The 17036-nt window shown below is 44.2% G+C and overlaps 1 protein-coding gene across 7 annotated transcripts in view; it reads left to right on the top strand.

Moving 5' to 3' along the window:
• The window catches only part of LIMCH1 (LIM and calponin homology domains 1), a 317657-nt gene that overhangs the window by 260605 nt on the left and 40016 nt on the right, over window positions 1-17036 (top strand). For 6 of the 7 annotated variants that reach the window (XM_054990321.1, XM_054990320.1, XM_054990315.1 and 3 more), the window contains 5 exons: window positions 842-971; window positions 3667-3824; window positions 5524-5932; window positions 7515-7736; window positions 11299-11368. In XM_054990321.1, the coding sequence (XP_054846296.1) occupies window positions 842-971; window positions 3667-3824; window positions 5524-5932; window positions 7515-7736; window positions 11299-11368 (989 nt within the window). The remainder of the gene's footprint in view (window positions 1-841; window positions 972-3666; window positions 3825-5523; window positions 5933-7514; window positions 7737-11298; window positions 11369-17036) is intronic. The other variant, XM_054990316.1, reaches the window with a different exon arrangement.

Below are 17036 nucleotides of genomic sequence, written 5' to 3'. Positions count from 1 at the left end.
AGGGAATTTTTGTTCCTTTGCTGTAGAGCCCCTGTGCTCTATGGTGGGTTCTGGGAGGATGTTCTAAGGCACAGGCTTAGTTAACATGTAGCACAAACCAGGTTTGGTCAGTCTCGGTGCCACTGCATGAGAACTGAGGGCCAAGCTACAAGTGACGAATGACACTTGAACGGCAAGTGTATTTCTTCCTGTTCACTTGCCCTTCACTCAATCCACTTGCCATTCAAGTGCCATTCGTCACTTGTAGCTTGGCCCTGAGAATGTGACTTCACACACACACACACCCAGTGCTCTCCTGTAGCTTTATATTAGTGGAGAGGATCAGCAGAGGTGAGTGTGGTGTTGTTCAGGGACCCTTGCCTGCCATATGGTATTCTCATGGAGAAACCCCTGATAAGTTCCCAAGGGTTCTCCTGAACATAGGTTGAAAACCACTGGTTTACATAAGGCCATCAGTTCAGGACAGATCATGATAGATGTTGATGCTTAACCGAGAGACAGTTAAGAAATAGGGCCGTGTTCTAGGTATTTAGGAATGTCCTGGGTTCACATTAATGCCAATCTAAAAGTTGCCTCTAGCTTTTCTTTTAGTCATGCAGTACTCGAATGTGCTCACACACAAGCTATTTGCATGCTCATTTGTGTGGCTGGTGTCAAGCCCTGCACAGACACATAAAAATGGTACGCATACATTCAAAGCCACCACCATAAGCTATGACAGATGTTGACGTTTTTAAGTGGAGGGGATGCGTTTAATTTCGCTGCCGCCCTCTCCTGTGGCTGAAATGTTCCAAGCTCTATCTGAAACGGTAACGCGTAGCCCTCTTTTGCCTTCATTCAGGAGCGTGAGCATGTTTGACATGAGATGCTCAGATGACTCTGCAGTGATGCAGCCACACAGCAAAGCTCGACACGAGAAGCTGCAGGCCGTTCACCACCAACTAAAAGAAGATGACGATCAGTGGCAGGACGTGAGTAGGATGCTGTTGCCATTACCAAGCCCCCGGTCTTTCCACGTGCTATTTGGACTAAGCAGTCGAATAATCTTTTTAAGCTGCATGTTTACAACTGTCAACTACTAGGGAGGTTTGTGTTCCTCCCAATCTTTTTAGAAAATATTTGAGACTATTACAAAAGCTTTTCGGTGTGCCTAATTTTTTTTTTTAAAAAAAAACATTTTTCATGCGGTGTTTTTTACCTTTTTAAACATTTCGTGTGTGTGTGTGTTTTCACCATTTAAACTTAAAAAAAAACATTTCCATTATTTATTTTGGGTCTTTTTTTCTGTGCAGCTCCCTGTCTCCCTCATTTATCTTTCGAAAGATATTCTCTTAAGGGGTTATTGCAGAGGCAAACAGTTTTTTGTCTGCAGAAGGGAAATAATGCTTTGAAATGACCTTTTTAAGCGTATGAATGCTGCTGCCGCTACTGAGCATCAAAGGCAGCACGGGAGCATCAGAGGCAGCACGGGAGCTGCAGGAGCACGTGTGCCCCCCGTGTGTTTCCATTTCATTAAGCTGCATTGTCAGCAGGGCTTGGGAATGGCTCATACATGCAGATTCTTGGCACCGTCCCCTCTCCACAGGAACAGCTCGCCCGTCACGAAGCCACTGTATGATCGCCCTTCAGTCTGCAAGTATCTCTGGCTGCATGGAGTTCATGCTGTTGAGCCAGAGGTGCATTGAGGCGTGCTTGCCATCACAGACGTGGTAATAGCCTGTAGTCGTGTTTATGTCAACTTCCCAGTTCATGAAAAACTAGCCGCACGTGGTAGTGACCACAAGTATGCCAGAGGATGATAGTGTGGAAGGAATACTGTGCCGGAACATCCGTGAAGCACAATCAGGCTTGTCTTGTCAAATCTGGAGCCATTACCAATGGCAAGAAACGTCTTTTGCATCAGAAGAGAAATCCGTGACGTCCTTCTGCTCCGTTCAGTTGAAGGATGTGTCTGCAGGGCGCTTGAGGTGTCAGATATTGCGGTGCTACCACATGGCAGCCGATGCTTCATCGTTTAGTATTACGATCAGGAAGTTTTCTGTTAGGCACCAAAATATCTTCTCTGTCTGTATCTGTCAGGCTCACGTTTCATAGAAATCAACTCTCATCAGTCCAGTAATGAAGTGAATAAAGTTTTTAAAATAGCAGTTGATTGCACACAAAAAGCACAATACAGATCAAAAAGAAGGGCCCTTTTCACACTGCTTGCCTGCTCCCGGAGCGTTGTGAAACATCACGCAAAAAAATGCGGAAGATAGCGTCTTCTCACGAGAGTTTTGTGTGATGTTGTGCAAAACTCTCGCAAGAAGACGCTATCTTCCGCGTTTTTTGCTCGATGTTTCGCAATGTTCCGGGAGCAGGCAAGCAGTGTGAAAAGGGCCGTTGATTTTCAACTTGGCATTATATTTTTTCAAGTCAGCTCTATTTTTCCATTTGAAATAAGGTTACTGTTCTGGCTGGTTTGTGAAATCAAATCACACTTGGTTAGCCGTTTATCTTGCATAATATTAAAATGAGATGATAACAGAATCTAATAAATAATAGTATGAAGCTGATTCCTTCTACAGCAAACCCTGCTAAGTATGCTTAGGGCTAATTCGTGATGAAGCACATATATTAGAATACAATTCTGATGTATTGTCGGAGGCTTTCACGGCCGGAGAACGAGGGTTGTTGGGGGTTTTCCGGGCTGTATTGCCGTGGTCTTGGCATTGTAGTTCCTGACGTTTCGCCAGCAGCTGTGGCTGGCATCTTCAGAGGTGTAGCACCAAAAGACAGAGATCGTGACACTGAGAGATCTCTGTCTTTTGGTGCTACACCTCTGAAGATGCCAGCCACAGCTGCTGGCGAAACGTCAGGAACTGCAATGCCAAGACCACGGCAATACAGCCCGGAAAACCCACAACAACCATAGAATACAATTCTGTTGCATTTTAGACCGAGACAAGGCAGCGAAATCCGTGATCTGCACAGGGTGCTTTGTAATCTCTAGCAAGTAAATCAACTTTTTGTGTGTGTGGTATGTGAAATTAAAAACGATCTCTTTCAACAACATAGGTAAAAATAGTCTCTGGAAATGTGTGGTAATATGGTAGTAAAACAGATAGCGTAACAAATCTTCATCTTCTCTAGAACCTCATAATCATATGTTATAATCCAACATTACGTTAAATCTAGGAAGGGAAGTTCATATCTAAAGGCATTGCTAGTACATCAGATCTGTAAGCCAAGGACAGAGTGTTGGTTTTCTCCAGGGGGCATAGGTTTAAATCTCTCTCTCTCTCTCTCTGTATGTTATGTGTAGACCACCTTTCTCACTGAGATTCAAGGTGGATTACATAGTATAAGTCAGTATGAGCATTGGTTGGGAATCGGGATATTCAATAAACAGTACAATAGGATATCCCACTCAACTGTAGCCCATGGTTAAGCCCCTGGATTGGAACCTGACACCTTTCCCAGTCAGTTTCCTTCCTTGACAGCCCCTGGTCCACATAGCTTTCGTCCGTACAGGTCTTGTGTTCCCATCACAGCCTTCTTGGTGGTCTCCTTTTCACCACAGGAAACCCTAAATGAATCCAACTCATTGAATGCAAGTCTATCCTACTTCACAAGGTCAGTTTTCAAAATTTTTGAAGTGGATTTCCCCCTCCCTGCCCACTCCAGGACTTAGCCAGGTGGAAGAGTCGTCGGAGAAGCGCATCACAGGATTTGTTGAAGAAAGAAGCGGAGAGAAAGAAGATGGAACGGTTGCTGAGCGCAGGTGATGGGACCAGCGAGCGGAGAAAAAGCATCAAGACTTACAAAGAGATTGTAGAAGAGAAGTATGTCCTGTGCGTTCGGTTGATGAGGCCAGATCCTCTATCAAACTAGTAAGCCAGTTAGGTACAAAATTCGGTATGTTAGAGTAGAGGCCCCATTTTGCCATGAAACGTGGGCCAGTCATTGGCTTGGATGCCCTGGATCTGTTCTGCTAGCGGAACGGTTCTGTGGAATCCACCCCATTGCCTAACCTACTCTGTACAGTTGTTGTGAGGAAGGGAGAACCATGTGTGTGGCTCTGAGTTGCGAAGGAGAGTGTCAGGTCAAAATGTACTTGTTAGATACGTTCGCTGCTCAGTGGAGATTCTGTGAGAATGCGCAGAGATGAGCAAAGTTACCCCTTTTGCATCGTACTGAGGAATATCAAAGAGTTGACCGCATGTCATATGCAGGTGTGGGTAAAATGAGGGACAGAATGTTTGATAAAATGAAGTATGAGTTTGTTATCTGGGGCCAATGGAACCTAATAACAAATTTTAGTGGCTTATTGTCAATGATATTTTTAGTTTGATTAGCTTATATTGTTTTTATGGCATTATATTTCCTTGCCAGCTGGCTTGAGCAGGTCTCTGGAGAGGCAGCATATAAATCCCCTGAATGAATGGATGGATGTTAAATATTAAATAATAGGATAGTTTGCATAAACTGCACAATGAAAGTTCCTGAACTATGTGTGCTTAGCTGCTGAAGTGGGGTTAGGGAAATATTTTGAATACTTTTTTTGAAAAAACAGCCCTGCATGCAATATAGAAAGCTAACATTGTGTGTGTGTGTAGTGGGGTGGGGGTGGGGAGCTGAGCCTAGTCTTCTTCCTGACACTTGCTAGTTCTCCCTTTATTTTTAATTTTTTAAAAAATATTATTTTTTTCCTTTATTAATTAACCAAAACAAATTATACTAGTTCTCACTTTATTACCAGTGTTTGATATGGGTGAGTTTTAAACGCTGGGGTCTCTCCTCTGCAGCCTGTGGGTAGTGCACATGCAAAGCTCTACGACGTGATACTGCTGATTGTGGAACCTCCCCGTTTACACATTTATTTATGCTCGGCTTTTCTCCCAGTGGGAACCCAAAGCAGATGAACAGAACTGTGCCCCCCCTCCTCCATTTTACCCTCACGCCAACCACTCTGGGCTGAGGGTGTGGCTGGCCCGAGGTCACCCCGCAGGCTTCCTTGGCAAAGTGAGGATTCAAACCTGGGTCTCCCAGTTTCTAGTTTGACACAGTAACCACTGCACTGGGCTCCCCCCCCCCACACACACACACACATTGTCGTGGCTTTGTTTCTGGGAAAAGAGGTGGAACTCAGGACCGCACAATGATGTCACTTTGGGTCAGCTGGAAACAAGGGGGGAGTTTTTTAAAGTTTAAATAGCCCTTGGTGAAAATGGTCACATGGCTGGTGGCCCCGCCCCCTGATCTCCAGACAGAGAGGAGTTTAGATCTCCAGACAGAGGGGAGTTTAGAGTTTAGAGGGCAATCTAAACTCCCCTCTGTCTGGAGATCAGGGGGCGGGGCCACCGGCCATGTGACCATTTTTAAGAGGTGCTGGAACTCCGTTCCACCACGTTCCAGCTGAAAAAAAGCCCTGCACATTGTTAAATGTCTTCAGTGAACCAAGCAGTATATATCGGATATGCCTTTTCCAAGCATGAACTCTGTCGTTGTACAGCAATCTTCCTTCTATTGTTCTCACTCTAGAGAGAGGCGAGAGAGAGAGCTGCATGAGGCATACAAGAATGCCAGATCACATGAAGAGGCCGAGAACATACTCCAACAATATATCGAGAGGTTCACCATTAGCGAAGCTGTGCTTGAACGTCTGGAGATGCCAAAAATTCTGGAGAGAAGTTATTCAGCCGAGCCAAATTCAACTTCCTTGCCTAAGGACCCAAACCCTCTGAGATACTTAAGGCAACAGTCACTCCCTGCCCCCAAATACACTGCCAAGGTAGAGGCAACCATTGTTCCCACCAGTGAACCAGAGGCCAGCATTTCGTCAGGCTGCGCCTCTCCCAGCAAGCCTTTCGTCTCCAAGGCTGTTCCTGTGCTGACGCCCAAGCCTTACTCACAGCCCAAAAGCACGCAGCAGGTTTTGAAAAGCTTTAAGGTAGGCTGAATTCTATGGGTGTCCCAGGAAAAGAGCAATCAACAAGAGTAGACAGAGAAGGAACAATTAAATGCTACCAATACCAATAAGAAGCGATAGTAATTGTTACTATTGCTAGGGCTGCAGTGTTTAGCCAAACATCTTTTAATTTATTGACCTTAATTGGGCATCAGGTTTTTTAAATTGAATTATTTTTAATATGTCACCTATCAATGCCAGCCCCCCAAGAGCCTGTCTACGGGCTGTTTCCACACGTCTTACCTGCCTGTGGAACATCGTGTGAAAGACCCGGAAGACAGCGTCTTCTCACGTGAAATCGTGCCAGGAAGACGCTGTTATCTGGGAGTTTTGCACGATTTCGTGCAAAACTCCCAGATAACAGCATCTTCCTGGCACGATTTCACGTGAGAAGACGCTGTCTTCCGGGTCTTTCACACGATGTTCCACAGGCAGGTAAGATGTGTGGAAATGGCCTACATGTTACAGGATCTTTGTATTTGTTGATGGACAACTGGAGGACTTTGCATCAGATGTTGGCTGGGAATTTTATGCCTCCTAGATTTGGGCATACACTTTTCTCCTCACAGTCACAACTTGCATATACAAGTAGTTTCGCCACCCACCCAGAGCCATTATTGCTTCCTTAAACCTTCCTAGGGAGCTGATGTTGCCTCTGTGAAATCACGTTACTCATGTGGTCGTACATAAGATTTGCATCCTTGGGTAAGTACGGTTGCCAAGCTGAACCTGCCAAGCAGCGCGAGGGCTGAGGGCAGGGAATTGGGGGGGGGGGCTATGTTGCAACATTGTTGACGTTGTTGTGTCTTTTCCAGTTACAACCCAGAAGTGACAAAGAGTAGCTTTAGGAATTGCTGGGAACTCTATGGTAAAGCCATAGTTTCTAGTGATCTCTAGAGCTATCCTTTGTCTCTTCCGGGTTGTACCCAGAAATGTTGTAGGGACATCAGTGATGTTACTGGGGGGGGTTTTCTCCCACCACCACTCCAAGTGAAGGCAGGCAGCAAGGCTTACCAGCCATAAGCCGATGTGTAAGTGACCAAAGTCGAATGCGCGAATACTGTTTTTGCTTCTTGCCCTGTGGAGCTGCTACTGGCTCTGTTTGCACTAGTGCAGCCACATAAGTCATGTGATTTCACAAGCAGAGGCAATAGTGGATCCACAGGGTGGCAAAAATGGTTCAGGGGGAAGGTTGAAGTTGCTTCTCCCCATGTGCTGCAGTTGTGAGGGAAAAACAGGCACACGTGAGTCTGGGTGTTCCAGACTCCCCTTGAACACCTGGTGCAAAGTCCCCAGGCCATCCATCAACAAGCATGAAGACTTTGTGATGTGTTGCTTGGCCCTAGGCACTGGCTTTGCAGTGTGCAATTTAGCCCCAGATAAGCACCCCCCCCCTTGCTGCTTTCATGACATTTGCAGGGCATCAAAAGGGTTCAAGAAACAAGCATTCTGGATGCTGCTGTGTACCGAAGATGTTCGCACTACCCAAAGGAGTCTCCATGGCTTTCTCTGTAAAAATAACAAAAGCTTTTTCAGAGCTTTTTGCTTACTCTGTGCTCCACAGGTCGATAGAAAAGTCAGCATGAATGGAGACACCTTCAATGGAGTGGAAGAGGAAAAAGAGAGAGAATACGCGGCATTAATATTTGCCCCTTCCCCAAGTCAATCGCCGAACTCTGACAATGTGATGGAAGAGGACGGCGCTTCGGAGGTGAAGTTGGACTCCTCGAGCACTGAGCTAGTTCTGAAGAGGCTTATTGAGCACAGCAAGATCAGAGAGAAAACCGTAAGGGCCGAACAAGTCAGATCAGCCTTGCTTTGGGGAGGGAGCTTCCAAACACTCTTCGCTGATGCATTTAAGATGCCCTTTAATAGTTCGCCCAGCCGCATGAAAACTGCTTATCCATAAGAAGATCCTGCGGGGAGCCAGTGTAGCTTTTAGAGTGATGGACTTGGTTCTCAGATACCCCGGTTCAAATCCCCACTAAGTCATGAAGTTCAGTGGGTGATGTTAAGCTAGAGACTCTTTCCCAGCCTAATCTACCTTGCAGGTTGTTGTGGGAATAAAATGGGGAAGGGACAGCCACTCGTACCACCATGAACTCCTTGGAAGAAGGGCAAGATAAATGACCCAGATAACCACACAATTGGGAGCAGACTTTATTGAGCAAAAGCATAGGTATCTATCTGGGGCTGTCATTTTGACAGCTGATTTTATGAGGAAGAGCCATGTGATCAGTTCCACCCACCGGTTTTGGAAACGGAATTGCCTGTTCTTAGATGAGAGGGCTTACTGATTTCCAAGTGGCCACAGCAAAAGTCTGCCACTCAAATCTCAGCTAGCTTTTTTCCAACCTTGAACAGATTAGAAAGGAAATTGTGTAGCTTTATTACAGGCCCAAAGAAGTCGTTTGCCAGACTATAAAACTAATCACATAATTCTTTTAATGAGCCCCCAAGACTTAGTTTAACAAGGTTAAAGGAGTTTCTCAGCTCATGCTGAGTCTGGCAGATTTGACGGTCACATGATTTGCTCAAAATATAAAGCATTCCTGCTCCATGCACAGTTTTCTTTCAGTGACAGAGTTAAATTCTGTCGCATTTGCAGTGTTTAACCAGCCATTAGCATGAAACCCAGCCAACTCTGAGGGTTTAGAAAAACCATATCCTCCCAGGTTAGAGTGTAAAGGTTAATCGTGCTAAAATAACTGCTGTTGGCACGCAGCACTTTACCAAGATACAAAATCTGCCATAGTTGCACATTAAGCAATGCTCCTGTGGCCATCTTACAACTAAATTCTAGAGCCAGATTCGAGTCCAATGGCACCTCAGAGACCAACTAGATTTCCAGGGTATGAAGTTTCAAAAGTCAAAGCTGGAAATCTAGTTGGTTTCTAAGATGCCACAGGACTCAAATCTTGCTTTTATACTGCAGACCAAAATGGCTACCCACCTGAAACTAACTACTTTCTAGTTAAATTTAAAATCGAAGAAGTATTTTTAATCTATCCCCAGTCTTTCTTGCCACTTGATAGCTGTGCTATCAATAAGTGAGTTTATCAGACCACAACCAGAGTGGTTTCACGTGGCCTTTCTGAAGGCAAGCAGGTCTGGTTCTGGAATGTGCCTGGTTATGAGAGGTCTCCATGGGAATCCTACATAAACCAGCTTGAGTTCTGTGATGGAAGAAGGCGGAATATACATTAATTAAATAATAATGGTTCAGGTCAGCACATTATGTGCTCTTAGGTGAAATAAATTCACGAATTTAATGTGTTTATAGTTGGGGTTTAAGACTTGTCAACCAATTCTGCATGGGAAGATGGCTTATTTCCTATTGCTTCTAAGTTGTCTAGTTTATTCAATTCATTTGTTTTTATGTGCTCTACAGGCTCAAGAGTCACACATAGAAATACGTATGGTTTGTTGTTATCAATGAAACCCTCTTACATTTTGCTTGACTAGGTTCAGTGTTACTTTTATGTTCAGCATAGATTGCTGGCAATTCGAGGAGAAGGAAGTCTAGGAGAGCTTCAACAGATGGGGAAGGGGGGACAGGAAAAGTTGTTGGCAGGTGGTGGGGCACAGTTTATCAAAATAGCACCAGAGCAGCTAAACACAGGCAAATTAGGGTGTTAAAATAGCCCTGGAACATGCTGAGCCAAGTGCATTGTGATTGTGTTGATAGGGAAATAGCAGTGTTTTGTTTTGTGATGGCTCATTCACACATGCAGGTCATTTCTGATTGTGCAGTCACCAGAAAATGAAATTATTTCTTTCTTAATTTTATTTGGAAAGTTTGCATGCCATTTCTCCAGACTTCCTGGAGGCAGCTCACCACTAAAACAATAAAACAAAACTAAGACAATAAAAACAAATAAAAACGAATCACACCGATAAAACAAGCAAAGTCAATAAAATAAAATAAACAAGTCAATATAAACATGCCAGGGCATAAAAGTTCATAAAACAGAGTAGTCCAAAACGATATTAATAAAAACGTCCTTAGGCTTTGAAGCAGACCATAAAAAGTTTTAAACATTTGAACTTTTTTGTTAAAAGTCCGGATTAAATAGAAACATTTTGGGCTGGTGCCTAAAAAATAAAGGTAGGTACCTGACAATCCTCAAGGGAGAGGTCATTCCAGAGGGGATGCACCACCACCAAAAAAGCCCTGTCACTAGTCACCACCCACCTTCCCTCCACAGAAAGGGGCACAGAGACCAGGACTTGAGAAGAGGGGAGATGGACGGTATGGGAGGAGGTGGTCCTTCAGCTACTGTGGCCCCAAGTCGTTCAGGTCACTGTTTCCCAACTTGGGGGTTAGAACCTAAAAGTAGGTTCTGAAGCCTCTGGAAGTGGGTTGCAGGCCAGCCATTCCTGAATGCAGCTCCCTTCTCCCTTTGCTCCCTTCTCTTTCTCTCCTCTCCTTCCTTTCCAGTTTCTCACATTCTTGCCTCCCTCTTCTGCTTTGCAACAATAATAAAGCGGAAAAAGCTGCCTAGCAACTAGTAACTTTATGATAGTAGACGGAAGTGGGGATGGAGAGGATGGAGAGTAGGTGGGAGCTGCTCAGTGCATGGGAAAGGGAGAGGAGGAGAGGAGGAGGGGGTATGAGTGCAGGATCTGTCTTGGGGCTGTTCCTTCGGGAGCCCAAACTCTTGCCCAGCCCCCTGCATTACCTCTCTACTCTCTGCCTGCGGGGGGGGGGGGGGAGATGTACTGCACTGAGCCACTGGCTTTTCTTTGCTGACATCTGCAATCTTCCGCATCTCCTCGACTCAGCGCCCCTTCTCTGCACTTCCTCTGTCTCTTGGGTGAGCCCTGGATGGGTCACCATGCAAAGTAAATTTGGGCTTGTGGGTCATCATATGAAAAAGTTTGGGAACCACTGCTCTAGGTGAAAAGCAGCACTTTGAATTGTACCTGGAAACAGATGGGCATTTAAAGTTGATCTCTCAGTACAGGGGTGACATAATCCCTGTATCCACCCCTAATAAAGTAAACCAATTCAATGTGATGATGGGGCTTTAGATCTTGACTGCTCTGGATTTAGCCAGGGAAATGAAGAGTACAATAGACTCACACGACTTCCCTTCTGGTATCACTGTGTATCTTCTTTACAATATTTTACCTGCATTTGCATCTGCCTGGCTCATTAGCAAAGCTTCCAGCCCACTGGATATGGAGGAGTTTAATTCAAGTTCCCTTAAAGTCAACAGATACTTTTAAGATGCACTGATTTGACAGTTAATATTCACGGAGCAAATTCTGCCATTGCGTAATGAAAAGCCTACATTTGGTATCAGGTCCTCTTGTGACAATAGTAATGCGAATGTTCTTTGCAGGGCTCCTTGTCCGAAGAATCTAAACAAATAAATCAAAAAGACAAATCAAGTTCAGAAGGAGCATCTCCAGGTTTGTTGTTTTCAAGACACATTTTAAGACTAGCCAAATTTGCATGCATTTCCCTTTTTATGTTCAAGTTGGTTCAGACCAACGATGGTGAGTCTGTGGAAGTGCACCTAGAGCTTACATATCTTCTGCTCCGCATGGGGATTGCTTACTGTGAACAATGGTTTATGCACATACCTTCGTGCATAAATACAGACTCACAAATACACATGATGCTCTCCTATTCTGAGTCAGACCTTTGGTCTCTCGAGCAAAGTATTGTCTGATTCAGCTGTCAGCAGCAGCTTTCCTGGGTCTCGGGCAGAAGTCTCGCTTTGCATGCTTAACTTCCTGTTCTGTCATTGGGAGGGGCAGTCACGGAAATCACCAGCCATGGACAGAAATTCTTCCCCATTGGCTGAACTGCACGATTGGCTACGGGCCATTGAGTCCGTCTGTCCGCCAGCCCACAATTGTATACTTGCAGAGAAAGGCAGGATAAAAATAATTATTTTAATAAATAAGTTTTGGAGCAAAGAAATGCCAAGTGCAACTGTGCAATAATTGGAGAGTGGGAGCTTTAATATTCCCATCCTTTTCCTTACCTCACCAGCCTGTTTTTACCTCCCATAAAACCAGGGAAAAGGGAGCAACAGAGAGATATAAAATCCTCTTATTTTCCAGGCTGGCCACAGTAGAGGCTGGCCAGAAACAACCATAACAGTGCAATGAATAGCTTGAGCAGTTTGAAGAGATGAAAAAAAATCAAAGGTGCAGCATGTTAGTCACCTGGGGTAAGTAGTAAATGCCCCTAGGTGAGCAGTTGAGTGAAAAATTGTACACACGGTATGTGCATATTCAACTTTTTTTAAAAAGTATGGTTTTGAAGCAGAAGAGAAGTTGCATAGCCTTTCACACATTACATTGCACACATTTTTCCTAACACTAAGACAGGGATCCACAACGTAGTGCCTTCCAACGTGATTACTGGTGCTTACTTGCTTCTTCCCCCAAACCCCAGGAGGTATCACCTTTGGACTCTCAAGGACCACCCATTTAGAAATAGCTGCTCCTGTCATAGGATGCATACATGCATCTTAGTCTGATGTCTCAGCATAACCATTCCACTCTGAGTGACTTTGCTAGGAGTTCAGACTCTTGAGTGAGTCTGTGCTTCACTGACACACTCAAACCCCTTTACCACGTTAAGGTGTGTATCCATGGGGGGGGGGGGTCAGAGCTGAGACACCAGACTGAGATGCCTCCACCCCCTCCAGGAATCAGCTGTCACATCAGCCGAAGGGAACTGAGAGTCCCAATGGTAATGAGAGCAGAGAGATCCTTGAAGGCTAGCTACTGGGCAGCAGCAATAGCAGAAGGCAACACTGGCAGAGACAATAGCAGTGTCACTTCAGTTAACCCTGGTTAGTACTGTGCAGAAGAAGACAATGGTAAACCATTTCTGATAATCTCTTATCTTGAAAACCCTATGATGAGAAAATCCAAAATGAAAGAGGATATAGTGCTAACAGGCAGGACCCCCCAGGTCAGATGGCACTCGGTTGGCTACTGGAGAAGAGCAGAGGACAGGTACGAATAGCACTGTTCTTAATGATGGGACTGGATTAAAGCTGAAAGGACATCCAATTGCTGGTGTGAACAGATGCAAAAGGAATATCCAAAGCTGTGCAACACATATAATAGGAACATGGAACATGAGAAGTATGAAACAAAGCTAGCTCGAAATTGTAAAACGAGAAATGGAACTTTTAAACACTGCAATCCTGGGTGTGAGTGAACTAAAGTAAAGTGAATTAGGACGTTTTAATTCAGAAAATTACAAATTGTTTTGCTCAAGAAATGACAAACTCAGAATAAAGAGTGTTGATCTAATAGTGAGGCGAGTTGTAGCATAAATAAGCAAAAGCTGTAACACAAAGTCTGACCAATTAATATCAATTAGACTTCATGGTAGGCCTATTAACATAACCGTCGTTCAAATTTATGCCCCAACTGCAGCTGCTGAAGAGGAAGAAATTGAAAGCTTTTATACAAGAAGAAATTAATCACATAGCTGAACAAGATGCACTTCTAATCATAGCTGACTGCAATGCAAAAGTAGGAGACAAAACAAAATCAAACATTGTAGGAAAATTTGCACTAGGATTACATAAAAAAGCAGGGAGAGCAACTCATACAATTTTGAGAAGTCGACAACTTGTTCATCGGAAGCACATGCTTCAGGCAACCAAGTAGACAATTGTATACAGGGAAATCACCAAATGGCCAATACAGGAACCAAATAGATTACATAATCGGAAGCAGAAGATGGAAAAGCTGTATTCCGCCTGCTAATACAAGACCAGGAGCTGATTGTGGTACAGACCATTAATTGTTAATATCAAAAAGTCAAGTAAAGCTGAAGAGAAACACTAAAATATAATCTAATGGCATCCCTGAAAAATTTAAAGATGATGTAAAAAGCAGATTTCCATTATTGAGTTAAATTTATCATTAACCAGAAAAACTAAGGGCTGAAACCAGAGACATTATCAAGGAAGACTGTGCAAACAAAGACTATTCCTGTAGCCAAAAGACAAGAGAAGCCGAGATGGACGACGAAACTTAAAATGGCTAAAGGTAGACAAGAAGCAAAAGTAAAAGGTGACAGAAAGAGAGAGAGAATTCTAAATGCAGCTTTTCAGCAACTTGCATGCAGATAAAGAAATCTGTTATAATAACTAGTGGAAAGAAATAGAAGAGAAGGACAAAAAAGGAAGATCTGTTTCACAAAACCCAGGAAATCATTACCATCATAACAACATTTGATTTATATATAATTATATATATATTCAGGATGACTTAATGTCCACTCAGAGCAGTTTACAAAGTATATTATTATTATCCCCACAACAATAATCACCCTGTGAGGTGGGTGGCTGAGAGAGCTCCTAGAAGCTGTGACTGACCCAAGATCACCCAGCTGGCTTCAAGTGTAGGAGTGGGGAATCAAACCCAGTTCTCCCGATTAGAGTCCCGTGCTCTTAACCACTACACCAAACTGGCTCTCAAATCAAAGGGAAACTCAAACCACGAATACTATACCTAACTCTGGTTTGAATTTAAGAGTGTTGCACTTACCTGTAACTGTTGCTCATCGTTGGTCTTATGTGCGGTCCCACATTGGGACTGCGCATGCGCAGCCCAGCTATGGAGAACGATTTTTCAAGCTCTCAGCCAGTAGGGGGCATTCCACCCTTGCAACATGCATGTGTGCAGGTTTCCCATCGAAATCAAGTGTTGCTGAGCAGAGCACCCCTGCTTCACTCAGTTCTTTTTTTTGCTGCCAATGGAGAAGGTTCTTTCATTGCTCTCCTACACATACTAACCGATTTGATTCTGTTTTTTGTGTACCAACACCGACTGTTTTTCTCAACCGTTCTCTTGTCTTACTTGTATCAATGCACTATTTTTGTTACTGATTTCGGACTGTCCATCGACTATTCTCTCTGCTGTGAGTTTTTTCCATGATGTCCCAAAAGGCCTTGTTTAAAAAATGCAAGAAATATGACACTAAGATGCCGCATACAGAGGAACATGACCTCTGCCTCCTTCGCCTGGGAGAATCAAGCAATGTCTCTGCCTGCAGGCATTGCCAGCAATTCACCTCCAAAGCCCATAGTGACCATGTGTCGCGCCTCAAAGCGGCACTTGGGGAGATGGTTTTATTGGGTTCTAACAGGCCAGCAGCAAAGTCATCTGCCGAGCAGACCCCTGATCTCCATTCCAACCAACCTGTTCAGAAAAGTGCCATGTCGGATCAGACACCTTCTCAATCTTTGGTTCCAAGTGCTCCCATACAGCAAAATGACTTCAGGCAAATGCAAAACCCCGCACAGAGAGGATCAAGCGTCCTCAGAACCACTGCAAAGAAATGCAAGTCCAAATCGAAACATCCTAAACGACCTACATCAACACCATCTCAGCCACATTGCCAGTCACCTGCTTACACCTCTTCGGTGGTGATAGAGGAAGAGGTCCTTGCAGTGCCATCCACTCCATCACCACCACCTACTCCAACCATCCGCAAGGCGGAAGAAGAGTATCCCAGCCCAATGGAGGTATTAGAGCTTCCTTCATGCTGGATCCGACAAATCAGAACCTAATGTCTCTGGCGCCGACGTCGGTTCTGAGCAGATCTCAAACGGACCCAAGCTCCTGCACAGAATGCACAGTCTGCAACATGGAACTTCCCGTTCTTCTCTACTAGAGTGCCTCCTTCATCCCCTGCACCTTAGCAACAGACCCCACCTACCACACAGCTTCCAAATTGGCAGGAATTTTTCTCGTGGTTCCAAAATGCTTCTTTGCTCGCCACTCAAAATCCTCTACCTTCAATGTACTTGGTTCCTACAGGGTCCTCAGTTCGCAGATATTGGAACTGATCGCCATCTCCTTCTGGTTCCAAAGAGGTGGAGGACTACGGATCACAATCAGATCAAACATCAGACATTGCATCCGACCCATCTCCAGATGCCAAAGAGTACAGCAACTACAGGACCATCACATACATTTCTCATGCAAGAAAATGATGCTCAAAATTCTACAACAAAGACTTTTACCATATATGGAACAAGAAATGCCAGACATTCAGGCTAGATTTAGAAAGAAAGAAGAGCTAGAGATCACATTGCAAATTTACAATGGCAAACGGAGCATACCACGGAATTCCATAAGAAAATCCAGCAGCAAAGTTTTTGAATGTGTGGATCATGAAAAGCTATGGATGGTGTTAAAAGAAATGTGTGCGCCACAAAATCTGTTTTTCTGCTCAACCTGTAATGGAAAGCTGGATTAGATTTAGAAGAAGTTTGAGAGACAATTGGTGGAATGGACATTAACAATTTGAGAGATGCAGACGATACCACGTTACTGGCAGAAAATAGTGAAGACTTGAAATGATTTCTGATGAAAGTTAACGGAGAAAGCGCCAAAGCAGGATTACAGCTGAACGTCAAGAAGACACAAGTAATGACTACTGAGGAATTACACAATTTTAAGGTTGACAATGAAGAAATTGAAATAGTTAAAAGATTTTCTGTTCCTTGGCTCAGACATCAACCAAAAGAGAGAATGCACTAAAGAAATCAGAAGGAGATTGAGAATTGGAAGGGCAGCCATGAAGGAACTAGAAAAGTCCTTAAGGATAAGAAGTTGTCACTGGAGACCAAGGTACATTTCGCACTCGGTTTTTAGAGCGCGTTTGTACCTGTTCCACATCCCATGTTTGCAAGGTTTTCACACTTAAAAGCAGTCATGGGATACAGTCCCGCTTTTTGTCCGCTGTATCCCCGATTTTTCCCCCTGCGGACATACCCCGATGTTTTTTTAAGTTCGCTGCCGACTGGCAGCTGGCCCACATTTTGCTAATGTGAACACTTTTGCCTCCTTTTTGCTTCTCTCCCCCCCTCTCCTTTTCCCTGGGAGCTGATTGGTTTGTGCAGAATTAACCACTCCCACCCTCCTCAGCTCTCTGAACTCCTTGTCCACCATTTTTTTTAGTAAAGCGAGCTGAGGGTCATAAGGCTGCTTCTTTGTTGGTTTCCTTCCTCCCGGTATGCATGCTGTTTTATTTTTTTTCAAAAGCCAGGAATGATTCCTAAGCTTGCTGCTAATTCCCTGCTAGCTTTAA

Source organism: Eublepharis macularius, chromosome 10 (assembly GCF_028583425.1).
Source record: "Eublepharis macularius isolate TG4126 chromosome 10, MPM_Emac_v1.0, whole genome shotgun sequence".
In the NCBI taxonomy this organism is placed as follows: Eukaryota; Metazoa; Chordata; class Lepidosauria; order Squamata; family Eublepharidae; genus Eublepharis; species Eublepharis macularius.
The sequence above is the reverse complement of the archived record's forward strand: the minus strand, read 5'-3'. Positions and strand labels throughout refer to the sequence as shown.